Source organism: Leuciscus leuciscus, assembly GCF_965113295.1.
Source record: "Leuciscus leuciscus genome assembly, chromosome: 20".
Classification (NCBI taxonomy): Eukaryota; Metazoa; Chordata; class Actinopteri; order Cypriniformes; family Leuciscidae; genus Leuciscus; species Leuciscus leuciscus.
Window position 1 is genome coordinate 18,600,215 of NC_138744.1, and position 16,858 is coordinate 18,617,072.

General features: G+C 38.2%; 1 protein-coding gene across 2 annotated transcripts; it reads right to left on the reverse strand.

Moving 5' to 3' along the window:
- Positions 1–317: 317 nt before the first annotated feature.
- pex5 (peroxisomal biogenesis factor 5) lies at positions 318–16,417 on the reverse strand. 2 transcript variants are annotated; one of them, XM_082149692.1, is made up of 16 exons: positions 16,155–16,417; positions 12,000–12,157; positions 11,323–11,361; positions 11,072–11,189; positions 10,851–10,994; positions 9,451–9,541; positions 8,950–9,040; positions 7,840–7,962; positions 5,218–5,301; positions 4,997–5,116; positions 3,882–4,025; positions 3,686–3,756; positions 3,338–3,559; positions 2,332–2,497; positions 1,341–1,498; positions 318–1,263 (listed from the first exon to the last, which is right to left on the reverse strand). In XM_082149692.1, the coding sequence occupies exons 2-16, from the start codon at positions 12,111–12,113 to the stop codon at positions 1,023–1,025; spliced, it is 1,926 nt and encodes a 641-aa protein (XP_082005818.1). In that variant the 5' UTR covers positions 12,114–12,157; positions 16,155–16,417; the 3' UTR covers positions 318–1,022. The 2 variants fall into 2 exon arrangements, with proteins under 2 accessions (XP_082005818.1, XP_082005819.1); XM_082149693.1 differs by lacking the exon at positions 7,840–7,962 and having other exon boundaries at positions 16,155–16,416.
- Positions 16,418–16,858: the final 441 nt, after the last annotated feature.

Genomic DNA, 16,858 nt, shown 5'->3' on the forward strand with positions numbered 1-16,858 from the left:
GCGATTTGAAATACAGCCGCGTGTTGTTGACTGGTTGAATGCTGACGCCTTATTTGAGTTGAACAGTCAAAAAACAAAACAAAACAAAAAAGCTGAACACTTCTGTTGTTACAAAGAATACTTTCGTGAATTTAATTAATATTAAAACAAGTATATTTTAGTATTTTGATTATTGCTAAAAGCAAACTCTGAATAAAATGCCACAAAGAAAAATCTATATATTTTTCAAAATCATGTAATTATAAAGTGTATTATAAACTCATAAAATTATATAATTTACATATGCTTGGAAATATGAAGGTTTTTCCTCAAGTTACTAAGCATCTTTGTCAAAGCTTTATTGCTTGAAGTAATAGCAATTTGAATTGGCTATATGCAAAACATTAATAATTATGGTACAATACACAATATGGCAAGTAGAATTTACAATTAAGCAAATAATTTTACAGCAAGAGCAAATATCCGATAAGAAAGAGTGCTTACAGACATGTCTTTCAGTTTCGCTTACGAATGAAGGTGCCAATATAACTTTAAGGCTTGCAAATCACTGTTACTTTGTACAGGAGCCATAGTGACGTAGAACACAATTAGATCTCCACATCCCTCTTTTCTGTCAAACAGAGGCAAGTACTCTTGAGCTCACAGTGCAGGGACCTTACTTTCCCCATAAGAGAAATATTACTGTCATTTTGATAAGGACAATGGAAAGAACAGTAATCATCAAGATTAACTAAATGGAAAAATTACAACAGATTCTCTGTAAGCGTAAACTTGTGACAATCCATAGCAATTCTGTTGTGTTTTTAAACTGTACCATGGGCTTTTCAACATGTCTCTTTTTCCTCAGGCATTTGTCTGTCCATTAATGCAGTGCTAGAGCTAAATGGGCTTTCACTCTTTTAGTGAAGCGACGTCATGTCCCTTTGTTGAAATGTACATCACGAGTCTTGATGTTTCTCTCCAAAACAGGCTTCTCCACACTCACATTCTATCTTCATGCGCTCCTTCAACTCCTCCATCCTTCATTCTGTCTCTCCTTCTCTCGGGGAGAAGTGCACCAGCAGCGTGTCCAGATCTCGCCGGTCGGCGGCTGAGTAAAGCGAGCTTTCTCCCATCATGCTCAGTGCCATGCGTAAGGTGGACCAGATGTTATCTGACATCACAGTCACTGCTGTACCTGGCCCTCGCCCCGCGCCTCCCTCTCCATCCCCGGCGGCCTGTCGCTGCAGAGAAAGGGCTTCTAGGAAGTGCTCTACTGCCTCCCTGATGGAGAAACGACAAATGGCATTTAGCTTTTTGTTTGCTTGTTTACCCCAATGAAACCTTCTTCTTTTACTAACCTGTGTGCACCCAGGTTGACACAGCTGATGCCCAGGTTGTATCGGCTCCGTACAAATCCAGGCTGTAACTCCAGTGCGCGTCTGTAAGCTGCGACCGCTTCCTCGGAGCGATTACCATTTGCAAGAGTTGCTCCCAGCTTGTTCCACAGCAGATAATCCTTCACGTAGGGTTGAGAGAAGGAAGAATGTGAACTAAAATACTGATGAACAATGTGTAAAAATGTGTAGAATATAACTATGTATAAAGACCTGTTCCCACCAACAACGATAACTATAAAGGTAACTATAATGATGAACTATACCTGCGTCCACATTTACATTGTTTGTTATAAGCACATGCTGCAGTTTTGTAGCTAAAAATGATTCTGAAAATGATTTCAATAATATAATTTCTCTATGTCGTTATGATAACTAGCTGATAACTATATAATATTTAGCTGTGGTGTGGACTTCCCTATTCTCATAGAATTAGAACGATTAATAAAATATGATAGTTACATTTATCGTTTAAGTTATCATTCCTGGTGTGTCACTGCTTTGAAGGTGGGGTAAGCTATGTTTCAAAAGCGCAGTTGGACATTGTTGATATTTGAAATCAACCCAAACAAACACACCCCTCTCTTCAATGCTCCGCCTTCAAAACTCCGCCTCCAACCCTAACCGCCTGCTTCGAGTCGGTCTTGAACATGCGAGTGCACTAACAATGACGCTAAACACCGCATTCTCTAGCGAGTCCTAAAGCTCTTGCCCAGTCATAACCCTTAATTTTCCAGTGATTTCGTCTCAACTTTTCTCTTTTGTATTGTGTCTCATCTCTATTTCTGCAGTCTTTCTTCAAATCTCCCTCTTGCTCATTCTTTCTCCTCCACCGTCAACTAATGCTGATTGGCTACAAATGTTTGCTGTTGTTGTTCCTGTGTCGGTCCGACTAACTTCCAAACAGCGTTTTTCAAATAACGCTTACCCCACTTTTAAGTGTGAATGAACCAACCTGTGGCATCACAGACAGGGCGGCACTGAAGCAGTCCACAGCCTTGTCATACTCTCCACTGAGGTTGAAGAGAACGCCCAGCCCACACTGCAGCTCAGGGTCAACCCGTGCGGGGTCAGCGGCCGCCGCACTCAAAAACAACGTCTGCACTTCACTGAACAGTGCCCTAAGAGGAAGAAGAAAGAAGGAAAGAACTGGATTAGTCTGTAGCTCAAAGGGATAGTCCACCCAAAAAACTCAAATACTGTCATTATTTACTCGCCCGCATGACCAAAAAACAATCATATCACTTCAAAAGACTTGGAATACAGTCAATTTTAAAACACTTTCATGGTGGTTTAAAAGCTTAAGAAACCCAGTGCTCATTCACTTTCATTAGGCCAGAATATTCTTCTGAAACCCTCCTTTTGTGCTCCACAGAAGTTAGCCAGTCAGGCAGGTTTGGAACAAAATGGTGAGTAGATTTTACTTTAAAAAAATATTATTTAATGAAGAAAAGACAGTGCATAATCATTCTTGAGTCATACAAAAAGTATTTTAATATCTGCACCGTCAACTGATTAAAACACTTGGATGGAACTGAGATGGAACTCCACACCTGTGTTTGTGTTGGATATATTTTTAGAGCACTGCTCGCTTATGATTGGTGACAAATGTAAATCTGTTGCTTGGTTACAGTGCCGTGTCCAGTGACTTATGCATATCTCATGCCGGTGTCGACAGGCACTGAAAACAGGCTTCTTCCACATCTGATCAATCCACAGTGTTGTACAATCATGAATAAGATTTAAGATCTTTCAGAAATATCTTATTGAACGGCAGTATACATGAGGAGCGAAACCTGTACTCGGTGCAATCAACAAAATCTAATGTTCCTCATCGCAGCTGATTAACAAGAAGAGATGACATTAATAGCTTGCATCTTGTTAGCACACAGTTACAGGACCAGTTTTTCAGACCTTTAACCAAGAATGTTTTTTTTTTCTGCATTCAAGAATCCTCTTACTCTGGCAAAAGAGATCCAAATCTCTCCCTCTCTTTCTCCTTCTCTTTCACACCCTCCCTCTCCTTCTCTCGTTCATGCTGCTCCAGGATAGGCCTGTATTTGGGGTTGTGCCTCAACCAATCACGGAGCGTCTCGCAGGCCTGTCTGTGCAGTGACTCATTGGTGAAGCTCACAGCTAGAGCCATGAGAGCCGTCAGATTGTCCTTTTTCAGCTCAATACATCTGAAAACAACGATTGAGACTTAAATATAAAAGGCAGGAGCAGTATTTTAATAAATCATATTTGTCATAGACTAGTCAGGAGAATTTAATTGATGTGCACAGCAAGACTGCAGTTATACTTCTCACCTGCGGAGGGCGCTGATAGCAGCAAACTCTTGCTCGTTCTCCGCCTGGCAGGTGCCCAGATATTGCCAAGCCTGCAGTATCGTCACACACAGTCAGCGTTTCACAGAGACAAACAAGTAGAACAGAGTTAGAGTCCCTTGAGACAAAATGTATCATCAGTTTTTGGATGTCGGGTTTATACGTATGAGGCTCTGACCAGCTGGTTGTCTGGCTCTCTCTGAACCGCGCTCTCGAAGAGACGTACGGCTCCAGGAATGTCCCCCGCCTCCATCCTCTTCACGCCCTCGGCAAACGGATCATCGTGGGACAGGTAGGGGTTGTCTTCTTCAAATTGATATCCCTAGGAGAAGAGTAAAGGCATATTCACATTAATTTTAATGGGACCAACAACATGAAAGTAAATATTCACAAATATTTTTTTTCCCAATGATTTTTTAAAATCATTCTCTGAAAAAGTTTGGATATCTGAATAAAACACACGTTCAAAAGTCTGGGGTCAGTAAGTTTTTTTTTTGTGTGTGTGTGTGTGTGTGTGAGAGAGAAATTAATACTTTTATTCTGCAAGAGTGTATTAGGCTAATCACAAGTGACAGTAAAGACCTTTATAATCTTAATAATAATATGAACAATTATTAAAATTTGAAAATGTGAAATAAAATGATTTCTAAAGGATCACACTGAAGACTGGAATAATGGCTGCTGTTAAATTAAATTCAGTTAAATTAGAAATTAGAAATCTTTAAAAATCTATAAAAAATATAAATTGTAATAATATTTCACAGTATTATTATTTTTTTTTTACTATATTTGTAATCAAATAAATGCAGCCTTGGTGAGCACAAGAGACTTCTTTAAAAAAAAAAAATCTTACCATCCTCAAACTTTTGAACGTAGTGAATTTGGAATCTGAACAATAAAAAAATCTACTTAAAGAAAAGAAAATTATTAAATGATTTTTGTGCAGCAAATTTAAACTTAGTATTAAAAAGAGTGAATATTTAGTATGCAACATTTAAAATGCTGTCCTTCTGAATATAAGAACGACTGAGATTCGGCCACAGGTAACAGCATGATTGAGAGTATGATATTGCTCTTCTACAACAGTCCAACAAGAGGTTTATATTTAAGTAGTGTACATTCTAGACATCATATTGCCAGTTATTTTGTCTATTTTTACTACGAATCAAAGACTGGAACTAACCATTTAATAAACAGTAATAAAGCACAGATAACAGCCTGGGAAAGGGCTCAAGGTTTCAGTTAGGTGGAAGTATCCATGCTGTAAATGGGTACAGGTGTATATCCAGATACCTTGTCATAAGAACTGCTGAGCATCTGGTCGAAGTCCGAGAGCCAAGGGTGAGCTTCAGCATCCCTCTTCGCCATTTCCTCCCACTCCTGCTGGAGTTTCTCCCAGAAATCAACATCACTCTGAACTCACACACACACACACAACAACACAAGCACCAATGAATGCAAAGGTATCACACTCAAGTTCATCTATCTGTGTGCAAGTGTGCAGCCTGGCTCACCTCCACCGCTGCTTTGGCCTGCTGGAAGTCTGGCCCATAAGTGGCGAATTCATCTACCCATGATTCAGCAGAATCTGCCGAAACCTACCGAGCACAGCGACATGCCAGGCTGTTAACAGCCTCCATATTAACACATCACAGAGCCTGCAAATGCTTAAAGGTGCAATAAGCGATTTCTCAAAATCGTTGTTGAACACGTTGTTGATATTTGAAACCAACCCAAACAAACACACCCATCCCCAAAATGCACGAACACACAATGCAAGAGTGTTTCTTTTATTAGTGCAGATGCGAAGCAAGATAATACTCCCTCTTGCTCACTCTCTCTCCTCTCCCATCATGAGTGGACACGCCTCCTACTGCTGATTGGCTACAAGTTTATTGTGGTGCTCAGTCCGCTCCCCTTTCAACGTTTTTTAAAAATCGCTTACTGCACCTTTAAATAATACTCAGGTGAAGGGAAAAAAAAAGACAACATACTGTGATGAATGAGAGTGGGGGAAAAAAGAAAGGATGTAATGGAAAAAGAAAGTGGGCATGAGAGACCAACAGAGGAAGAAGAAAAAACTCACCCTCATTCATCCATCTTTCCTTTCCTCTCTATATTAAAAATAGCAAGCAATGCTCAGTGTACCTTCACTATTGCAGGAAGTCAAAGTGGTTTCAGTAGCTGGGCACAAGTGAAAAGCAGTGTGAGCAGGGTTTAGCTGTACACGTCTTTCAGTGATAACTATGTTAAAAGCACTATTAAACTAAAGCAACAGTCTGCTCTCTTTAAGGCAGCAGGTCAGCAGGAGCTAGTTAACATAATGAACATGACAAGCCTACACAGGCAAAACACATAGCAGGACTACTGCATCACTGTTTCCAGGTGATCAGGGTCCTACCTGCCTGACGATAGTAGCCCACTGCTCTGCCTGTTTAGCTTTAACTTTGTCATTCTTCTCTTTGCCCTCACGGGTTTCCACTTCCACATTCCCTTCCCTTGATTCCAGGAACTGGGCAGCCAGTTTGGGACAGAGGGTACAGGTAGGGGGTATTTATGGATAGTGTGCGTTTGGTGTGAGATTGTTAGGCATAGCGGGAAAATTTAGGTATGGATGGAGGTTAAAATGTTAAAATGTAGGGATCATGTCATGATGATCGTCCATGATAGAAGGAAGAAGGAAATATCACAAGCTACTGCTCGTTTGAACCGTGGGATAAAACAAATATCTTTTTTTTAAAAAGGGCCAGTTTCCAAGACCTAGACCTGGACAATTGTGATTTATCCTTTGAAAAAACGTGGACTTGGCTTGATATACAGTGGGGTTCAAACGTCCGAGACCACTAGTGAAAATACAGTTTCTAATTTTATCCATATTTATATTATCTGCGTAACAATTTGAGTGAAAACTCAAGCTGCATTAACTCCACAAATTTGACTGATGACCTAGTGGATATTAAAGTGGATAATCTTTAATATTTCTTATTCATTTAACATCATAATGTTTTGTTATAAACTGTATTAAATCGAAGTATTTTAACTAATATGTTTATAATTAACTAATATGTGACCCTTGATCACAAAACCAGTCACAAATAGCACGGGTATATTTGTGGCAATAGCCAACAATACATTGTATGGGTCAAAATTATCTTTTCTTTTATGCCAAAAATCATTAGGTTATTAAGTAAAGATCATGGTCCATGAAGATAATTTGTAAATTTTCTACTGTAAGAATATAAAACATTTATTTATGTGAGTGAATGCAGCACAATCGCGAACATAAATGGACAACTTTAAAGATAATTTTCTCAATGTTTCGATTTTTTTGCACCCTCAGATTCCAGATTTTCAAATAGTTGTATCTCGGACAGATATTGTCCTATCCTAACAAACCATACATCAATGGATGTATAAATCTGAATTTCAAGAAATTGACCCATGTGACTGGTTTTGTGGTCCAGGGTCATATATGTTTATAATTAAATATTACAAATAATTTGATAGATGATTTTGAAATTAGATTACACTACAGTTAAAAAGTTTGGCGTCAGTACGATTTTTTTTTAATGTTTTTGAAAGAAGTCTTATATGCTCACCAAAGCTGATCAAAAGTACAATTTAAAAAAAACGTTACATTTTGGGAGAAAACCATTATACTTTTTATTAAGACTCTTTGATGAATATAAAGTTCAAAAGAACAGCATTTATTTGACAGAAATCTTTTGTAACATTATAAATGTCTTTACAGTCACTTTTGATAAATTGAATGCATCATTGCTGAATAAAACTATTAATTTCAAATTTCATTAATTTCATTAACAAAAAAAATCTTACTGACCCCAAACTTTTAATTATATTTTTGGTATACTCAAACCAAATACTCAAACTTTTGGTATATACATGTATTGTAAATAGATTTAGAATACCAAATTTAATCTCTAAACAATTCAGTCTCTAATGCAAAACTGTATTTTCACATGGGTTGGTATTTAAATCCCTGCAGTGCAAATCGGCAAGGATTTACAGTATGCCATGTAGTTACAGCTTGAGAAGAGCCAAGATGGCTGCCAAAGTGCTGCAGTGTCACCCTTCACAGTGTTTCCTCTATCAGAGGAGCTGGGAAGGGTTCGTACCTGGGAAAGGCTTGAGGCCCAGTGCTGTGCCTCCTTGGCCTGTGCTTTATCAGTGTGCTCTTTTCCTGCTCTGTCCTCCACAGTCACACTGCCATCGCCAATCTGCCTAATGAACCGCAGGAACTACACAATAACAACAACAACAACAACAACAGCTATTACACATCTACTGCTAACAGGAAACACATTGGCGATGCATTGAACACACACACACACACACACACAAGTCCATCAGTGGTTTCTTCTTGACAGTTATGGTCAGGCACAAGGAGGAAGGAGTAACGGCCAAAAGCATAACATATCCCAAATTATATGACAAAGGCAGAGCAGAGTTAAATGAAAAAAAGACAGAATGAATAAGTGAAGAAATGCCCATGAAAACGTGAACGATGTCACATCACTTTATTATCAACCACAAGGCAAAAAATTTACCTAAATAATAATCATCTTTAATCCCATGGAGAACCTGTGGTCAGTAATGTGTTACTTAACCTTTTAAATATAACCCAGAAGTGCATTCTGGGATGTAAAATGATCCCTTGAGACAACATTAACACGGTTTTATCTTAACTTGAGGGATCCGTTGTGATGGATAATTTCTGTGATGTGGCATGGGTGAAAGCAGAGCAAATTTATTCTGAAATAGATACACTTTAGTCAAATGTCTAGCAAAAAACATTTTTCATAAACGTATGTTACCAAAGTTCTAGTGCTGCTGCATTTAATACAGCAATATGTCATGAGAAGCCATGTGACACAGGGATTTTACCAAGGTGGATTGCCAAAAAACTTCTTACTTATGGTCAAATTTATGTATTAATAGCTATCAGAATAAACAGTTCTTCTACCAAGTAAAACAGTTTATTAACCCAACCGTAGGCAGTTTGTGGTTATCAAGCAACATAGCAACTTATATAGAACTATTCATATTAAAATGATATTTTTTTAGAAGTGGAATTATTGGTTTACAATTTGTGTTTTAGTTGCAATATGTGCATGCTCGTTTAATATATCAATACATGTGGTGACTTGGACTAAAGTGTTTCAGGTGCAGCTCAAAGAACACTTAAACAACACCGACAGCGGGGAGACCCTTCCTTTTGCTCTCACCTCTGTGTTCTTGAGTTTAGGGTCGTCCACTTTGGCAAGGAGTTCATTCGCTGTTTGACGTAGTTCTTCACCTGACTGGTATTCTTGTGTCCTGATAGTATAAAAAATACATTAAAGGTAAGGGTAGGATCAGGACTCTGTAAACATCTATTACTCTTGCTCTAACCTTAGTATAATCTACCGTATGTACGTTACCATTCAAATGTTTGAATATGATTTTTTGATTAGGCAAGGATGCATTAAGTTGATCAAAAGTGACAGTAAAGACATTTATAATATTACAAAAGATATTTCAAATAAATGCGATTTAAGCAACGAGTTAAATGCGTTTTAAAAAATTTAAGCAGCACAACTACTGTATATACTTTATTGTATTTGTGATCAAATAAATGCAGCCTTGGTGAGTATAAGAGACTTCTTTCGAAACATAAAAAAACAATAGTGTATAATATTCTAATGCCAAGTCTCTCTATATTATTCCTTTTAAGAAACATAAAATACCATTCTTTGTCCTGTTCTCTTTCTCCCAAATCTCCAAGCCATAACTTCTCCTCTGATTGCTCCAGGTACTCCTCTGCCCAGCGGCCGGGGTCTATGAGACAGGAGGAAGGGAACTGAGTGGTTGAAGTATAGTAAAAGACAACAGGAAAAAGTAGAGCTACGGAGAATGAAAGGATGGCTGGGCAAAGATAAAAGAAGATTTGTCTGAATTGTCAATTGTCACCTAATGACATTGAATGACATCTAATGATATTTTAATGACATCTAATAGCATCTTAAATTAAAAAAGGATATAATATATGCCATTTACATACAGTCACGGCCAACAGTTTTGGCAGTGACATAAATTGTGTTTAGCAAAGTTTGCTGCATCAGTTGTTGTGTTGATTCACATAATTTCTAGATTATTCTAGATCAGATCAGATGGATTTTAAGTAATTGTAAAAAGCATCACTGGTCATCTTTTGGCCCTGGCACAATGGCCAGCTAACGTCATCATATCATCAGCACATGGGAAAGTGTGTCTCCTACTCCTTCGGCTGCGGAATCGTGTCACCACCAAGAAAAGAGTCCTGTGTCGTGCCAACAGTAAAGCATCCTCAGACCATCCATCTATGGGGTTGCTTTTCATCCATGGTAGTGAGCTCTCTCACAATTCTGCCCAAAAACACTGCCATGTATAAAAAAATGGTACCAAAACATCCTGCAACTGCAACTTCTCTCATTGATCCAGGAGCGATTTGGTGATGATCCATGCTTTTTCCAGCATTATGGAGCACCATGTTACAAGATATATGAAGTGGCTCGGAGATTATTATATTGAAATTTTGGATCCGTGGCCAGGGACCTCCCCGGATCTTAATCCCTTAGAGAACCTGTGGTCAATCCTCAAAAGGTGAGTGGACAAGCAAGTCAAGAACGGATAGCCATCAGTCAGGATTTGGCATGAGTCCAGCATGAGTGAATTACAGAGGTTATGAAGAAGGGTCAACACTGTAAATATTGCATATATCAAATGCTTTTGGCGATAAAAGCCTTTAACACTTACTGAATACTTACCATTGTTTTCCAGTATACCATAGAAATATGTGAAAAAACTTTGCAAAACACAAAATTGATTGATGTCAATGCCAAAACTTTTGTTAGGTGTGTGTGTGTGTGTGTGTGTGTGTGTGTGTGTGTGTGTGTGTGTGTGTGTGTGTGTGTGTGTGTGTGTGTGTGTGTGTGTGTGTGTGTGAATAATATTGTATTTGTACACACACACAAACACACATACTGTATGTGTATACAGTATATATATATATATATATATATATATATATATATATATATATATATATAGAGAGAGAGAGAGAGATATAGATATAGATATAGATATATAGATATAGATATGTATTAACCTGCAACTTCATTGATGAATTCTCTGGTCCAATCAGCATCAGCTGGATCAAGACCAGCTTGTCCAGAAGAAGAGGCGGAGTCACCAGTGGACAAGAACTCTGCCGCCCAATCGCCAGACAGCGCCAGAGCAGCCACGTCAGGAGCTGAGAAAAGAAAACATATAGTTATATCACACTTAAACATGCTGAAATCTGTCTGGATGTGTGTTTGTGCACACTACCTCTCTGTGGAGCCTGTCTGTAGTTCTGTTGATCTATCTGCTGCATTTCCTCCAGCAGTTGACCCATGTCAAAACTGTGAGGAGGCCGTTGTGGGGCCTGTAGAAACTCATTGACCAGCTGGATTTCAAAAACAACAGGATGTCATTACAGTAAGAACACGGGACATGATCACAGACTACTTGACCCGATACAAACATCAGGTCATAGAAATTGAAAACACCTTGAAATACTAAAAGACCAAAATACACACCTCCTCTTCCGTGGCTATTTCAATTGGAGTAGGAGGAATCTATGGGGGGGAAAAGAGTAAAAAAAAAAAGTATATTCATTTAATCGTTAGATTTTATTATTTTCAAGGCAGCAACTATTGATTATTTGCATTATTTGCATATTTATATATATGAATCACTGCACATAATTGATTAATGCATCAATTATTAAATATTAACCACAACTTCTGCCATTAATCTTTCAATGTTTTATTCAAACAGCACAGGGTGGCAGAGAATGCGGTTGCGAGTCCTATAATTTGCAGGTGTCAGTTTGGCATGCTGTTGTCATGCCCGCAAAAAAACTAAATTCAAAACAAAATTGAATTCCTAAACTTCTGATGATCAGACTCTTTGGGATAAAGTCTCATTTCCAGCATGCTCGAGAGCCGGAGCCACCATCATTAGGGATGATTGTAAACAGTATGATGAATAAACACATTCTTGGCAAATCAGTATATTTACATCAGAGGTTCTCAACTCTGGCCCTCTCGGTCCACTTTCCTGAAGGGTTTAGCTCCAACTCTGATCAAGCTGACCTGCCTGTAGCTTTCTAATAATCCTGAAGACCTTGATTAGTTGTTCTCAGTTGTGTTTGATTAGGGTTGGAGCCAAACATTTGCCCCGGTTACAAAAAAAACAAACGTTTGTAACTTACAGTGGGTGTTGATCGATGTCTCCAAGCCCCTCCTTCTTGGGTCATGTGACCAGTCAGTTTCATAAGGGGATTGGCTCCCCCACATTCCGCATCCACTAACTCCCGCATCGCCATGACAACACACAGTGAGGCTGGATCAAACTAACACCTTGAGATATCTACAAGTAAATGAAATGTCATCATTAATTGGCATGTTATAAAAGTGACAGTAGTGTAGTGGTTAAGGGTCTAGAGATCAGTGGTTCTCAACCTTTTTGACTCCAAGGCCCACCACTGTCCGCAACAATATTCAAAGGCCCCATAGCCCTAGTATTGTTTTCGAAAATATTATATGGCATTCGTATTTTTGCTTTCATCAGTATTCATGTGAGGGATGAAACGGTTACTGGTTTGACGATAAACCACGATAAAATACAAGGCGTTAAGTATTAACATTTCATAGTTTAAGTAAGGGATAATGTAGAGCAAGGCGGTTGTTATAGCGAATAAAAACCCCGACAGGCTGAACGGGACCCCGACGCGAAGCGGAGGAGTCTTGAATCAGTCTGAAGGGGTTGTTATTCGCTATAACAACCGCCTCGCTATACATTTCCCCGCTTATTACATGGCTACCTACAAAATAAATAAATAATTTGACACAAAATATTTATTTAAAAAGGAGTTTATTGATTTAAAAACGATTGTATTGCTTCCGCTAAAGAAAATAGTCCGTTCCGCGTCCATAGCAACGCTCTGTTTTTCATGGCAACGGTGTGTTATACTTCGCAGCGGTCTGTTATCAAGAAATAACCAGAGGTGGGTAGTAACGAATTACATTTACTTCGTTACATTTACTTGAGTATTTTTTGGGGAAAATTTTACTTTTAAGAGTAGATTTGAATGTGGGTACTTTTACTTTAACTCGAGTACATTTCTAATGAAAAAACTGTACTTTTACTTCGTTACGTTGGGAGACGTTCCTCTCGTTACTTTATTTTAATGCAATATGTGTTGTTAAATAAGTAGTTTATTCCAAGCGCGCTGTATCTTTTTTTCTGGGCTTGAGCGATGCTCAATTCACAAATGAATCACTCTTTTGAGTCGATTCTGTTCAAAGACTTCATCAAACAAGTTGGCAGATCTGTCTAAATCGGTTCGCGAATCAGTTTGGATGAACTGTTCAGTTCCTGCACGCACTGAATCGTCTGAAGCCATTTCAATTCACACTCGACTCGGAGTCGTAACAGGAAGATTTAATCACATCAAGAGCGTTAGATGAAGTGGCAGTGGACCTACAGTACAGTCAAGTGAGAGCAAATCTTCAAATGCATCATATTTTTGCCAGCGATGAAGATCTTTATTAGTTGAACATCTTTGTCTGTGAATGAATGATTCCACAGGACGATATATTCGATTTCATTTCACTCAGGTAACGTTAATACATTTTACAACCAAACAGATTATTACGCCACGATAGCACTACTAGAAAGTATGACATTATCCGTTTTTGGACATATACATTTATTTATACATTAAATAAGTTACCATTGTTCACAGTTTATGAACACCCGCCATCCCGCGGTAGTTTGTGTGTAAGTAGCAGTCATGAGCGCGAGCACATGTGTAGAGTTTTAACTCTCTCTTCTCTGTGTCAATTACATGCCTTTGAATGCAACACTGCAGATTCACTTTATTTCGACATTGTCTAATAATCCAAATGTAGTTGTATAAGTTAATATTATTCAAACCAAAGGACAGGCAATGATTTTCGGGCTATACAGATGGCAGAAATAATGCTTGTCTCTTCTGTTTTTGTTGCAAAGATAGCCTATCTACTTATGATAATATCATTTTATATATATTTGACGACTTCATGATGCAAAAGCCTCTGAGTACCATCTGAAATTTTCTACTAAAAGAGCAAGCTTGTATGTATGTTTATGTTCAGTTATTTCACTTAAATGGCAATGAAAATTAATTGTCATTAAAGTGAAATTACTGAACTTAAATATACAAGCTTGATAAAAATGCTTGTTTTAGAAGAAAATTTCAGATGGCACTCAGAGGCTTTTGCATCATGAAGTCTTCATATATATATATATATATATATATATATATATATATATATGATCCGAAGTAACTAGTTACTTGAGTAGTTTTTTCATTGGATACTTTTTTACTCTTACTCAAGTAACTATTAAGATTATTACTTTTAGTAAATATTTCTATAAGTAGGCCTACTTGCACTTTTACTTGAGTACAGTTTTTGGATACTCTACCCACCTCTGGAAATAACAGACCGCATTCTACATTGGAATTCAACCAAGTCATGTAATAATTATCATTAAACCATATTTGATTTCTGCGATTTGAAAAACTCATGATAATTACTTTGTCCAGCATTAAACAAAGTTGGCAATAGTCTCAAGCAGGCGAACCATACAGTATTGGTTTTGATTTGTATAAAAAAACATGGCGAGGCAGTAAGCAGTTTTAAAAGAATAATGAGGAAAATTTTGTGAATGAACATATTAATTAATTAATTATATTATTGTATGTTATATGAAGGGAACTGACTGTCTTCTGAAAAGTTTCAAAGGCATTTTCTTTTTATCTTACCTCTATGTAGTGACTAAAAGTCTAAAAGGGATACTTCACCACTCTAAAGTGAAAATTAAGTAATATATTACTGACCCTGCTGTTGTTCTAATGCCGTTCACCATTCTTTCTTTTATGTCCCACTTGAAATCAAGATTAACGACAACGTGACACCAAATACAACGACTAGAAATCCCCAAAATGCAATACCTCCGGACCAGAACTCCTGCTGTCAGGACAGTCAGAATGACAGGTGACAGAGGTGAATGCGATAACATCTTGTTTCGACAAACACATATCATATACCTCCAGAACACTTGGAATATACGACACATAACATGATGGGATCATTCTGTGATACTGCTGCGTCTTTTTTAAAAAGCTTGATGCTGGTCGCTATTCACATAATATGACAAGCGTGAGCGGGACATTTTTTTTGTAAATCTCCTTTTGTAGTCCATAAAAGAAAGAAGGCTATTAGAACAACACCAGGGTGAGTAAATAATGACTTAATTTTCATTTTAGGGTGATTCTTCTTTGTGTTCAACATTTACTGGGGAAACGGCTCTATTTCTGCAGTTCTATAAGTGCCACCTACTGTCAGAGAGTGGATTTACATTTTCATTCAGCCGGTCAGCAGTGTTTGTTCAGACCAATGCGAAAATTGCATACAGAATATTATGCACTGTTGTAAATTTTAACCGGTTGCTGGAAAATAAACAGGCTAATGTTTATTCTAAAGACCTAAACAATTCATTTATTTAATTTAATTCGTTTTAAAGACCTAAACATCATTTCAATCATTTAGCCTACATTACTTTTCCAAGTCTAGAAATTAAATTATATGGGATTTTGTTTAAACTTATTGTTGTTTTCTCTTCATTTAAATTTTAAGAGGTTGAGAACCTCTAGACTGGTATCAGGAAGGTTGTAGCCCTAGTTGCATAGAAAGTTACTGCGATCATCGTGATGCTATAGCCTAAACAGAGCCTGAAAGACAATGAATCATCGGCTTGAGATTAATCCTGTGGACTGAGCTACCTTTCCACTGACATAAACATATGTTTCATCAGCTTATCCAGACTAGAAGGATTACACAGATTCCATTGTTCCTGAAGACATCTATTAACAATTAACCAAGATTGCACGTGCACAAACAGTGCAGGTCTACTTTGTTGTCCTTATGCAATAATTCCAAAAACAGCCTGACTCCCTCGTGCATGACACCTCTGATGAAAAATCATTGAGATGAACAAAAGTGGCCACCGGTTGAGTTGGCCATCTGATCACTGTTATGAAAACATACATGCATAACTCTTCTGCTCAGATCTGGTTCTTGTCTGCTGTCAGTTTGGCTTCAGCACAGGAACATTACTGAGAGCAAGTGTCGCTTTTTCCAAGTGTAAATGGCAGATGAACATCCCAACGTACTAACGTTAGACCACAAGCGGTTAGCTATTCGCAGCCTCGTTTGTACAGCAGCTATGAATCATAACAATAAAGCTAGCAGGTCAACTAAGTCAACTGTGCAGGCAGCAGACAGTTAGCTTACAAGCTAAATAAACTCACTCCTCTCACCTGCCCAGGCGATGTTGTCACCTCTCTTCTCCTCTCTTTCTCCTTTTATCCCGTGAGTAATGCAGTTTTGACAAAACCAAAACACGACAGAACGAAGCAGGCCCTAAAAAAGACGGCTGAGGTTAACGGCCCCCTGGTTGTCGGTTTCTGACGGGTAAATGTTGCGCTGGTGACCGTCCTGTCTTTATTTACCTTCCCCGTGTGGCCCACTGAAACATGAGCGAACCAGCCAGACGAACACGCTACGCTCCGGCTATTCACAAACGCACTTTGCGTAAAGACAAGCGCTTTGACCTGTGCTGAGCGTCGAGACGGGCGGAGCGAGATTTACGCTGAAGTTACGTAAAGTTCCTAAAGTGACAGCGCATGCATTGAGTGACAGGTTGATAACCTATTGTTTCAACATCAAGGGAAACGTGCTTTAAAGGATTTAAATTCATTCCTGTTGTTCAGTACCTTTTGAGTTCTGTAACTTTTGAAAATGAATATACCACGTGTAATTTGCAATTTAAGGGAGTATTGCTATAAACGGATAGCCAACCAGAACAGAAATATACACTGGTAAAGCTCAGGAGCTTAAGCTTTATTAATTTATAGAACACAATGGCAAGAAAATGAACATGCTGCCCAACAGGATGGAAATAAACAAGTTTGTTGCAATTTAATAATATTGTTCAGATTTCTGTGATTTTTTTTAATCCATT

Bases quoted from the DNA above. Each gene is read 5' to 3' on its own strand.
- pex5 (XM_082149692.1), bottom strand. From the start codon at position 12,113: ATGGCGATGCGGGAGTTAGTGGATGCGGAATGTGGGGGAGCCAATCCC. The intron at 5,117-5,217 runs GTGAGCCAGGCT...GTGTGAGTTCAG, and splicing joins AGGCCAAAGCAGCGGTGGAG to AGTGATGTTGATTTCTGGGA. The intron at 1,499-2,331 runs GTTGGTTCATTC...CCCTACGTGAAG, and splicing joins CCCTGTCTGTGATGCCACAG to GATTATCTGCTGTGGAACAA.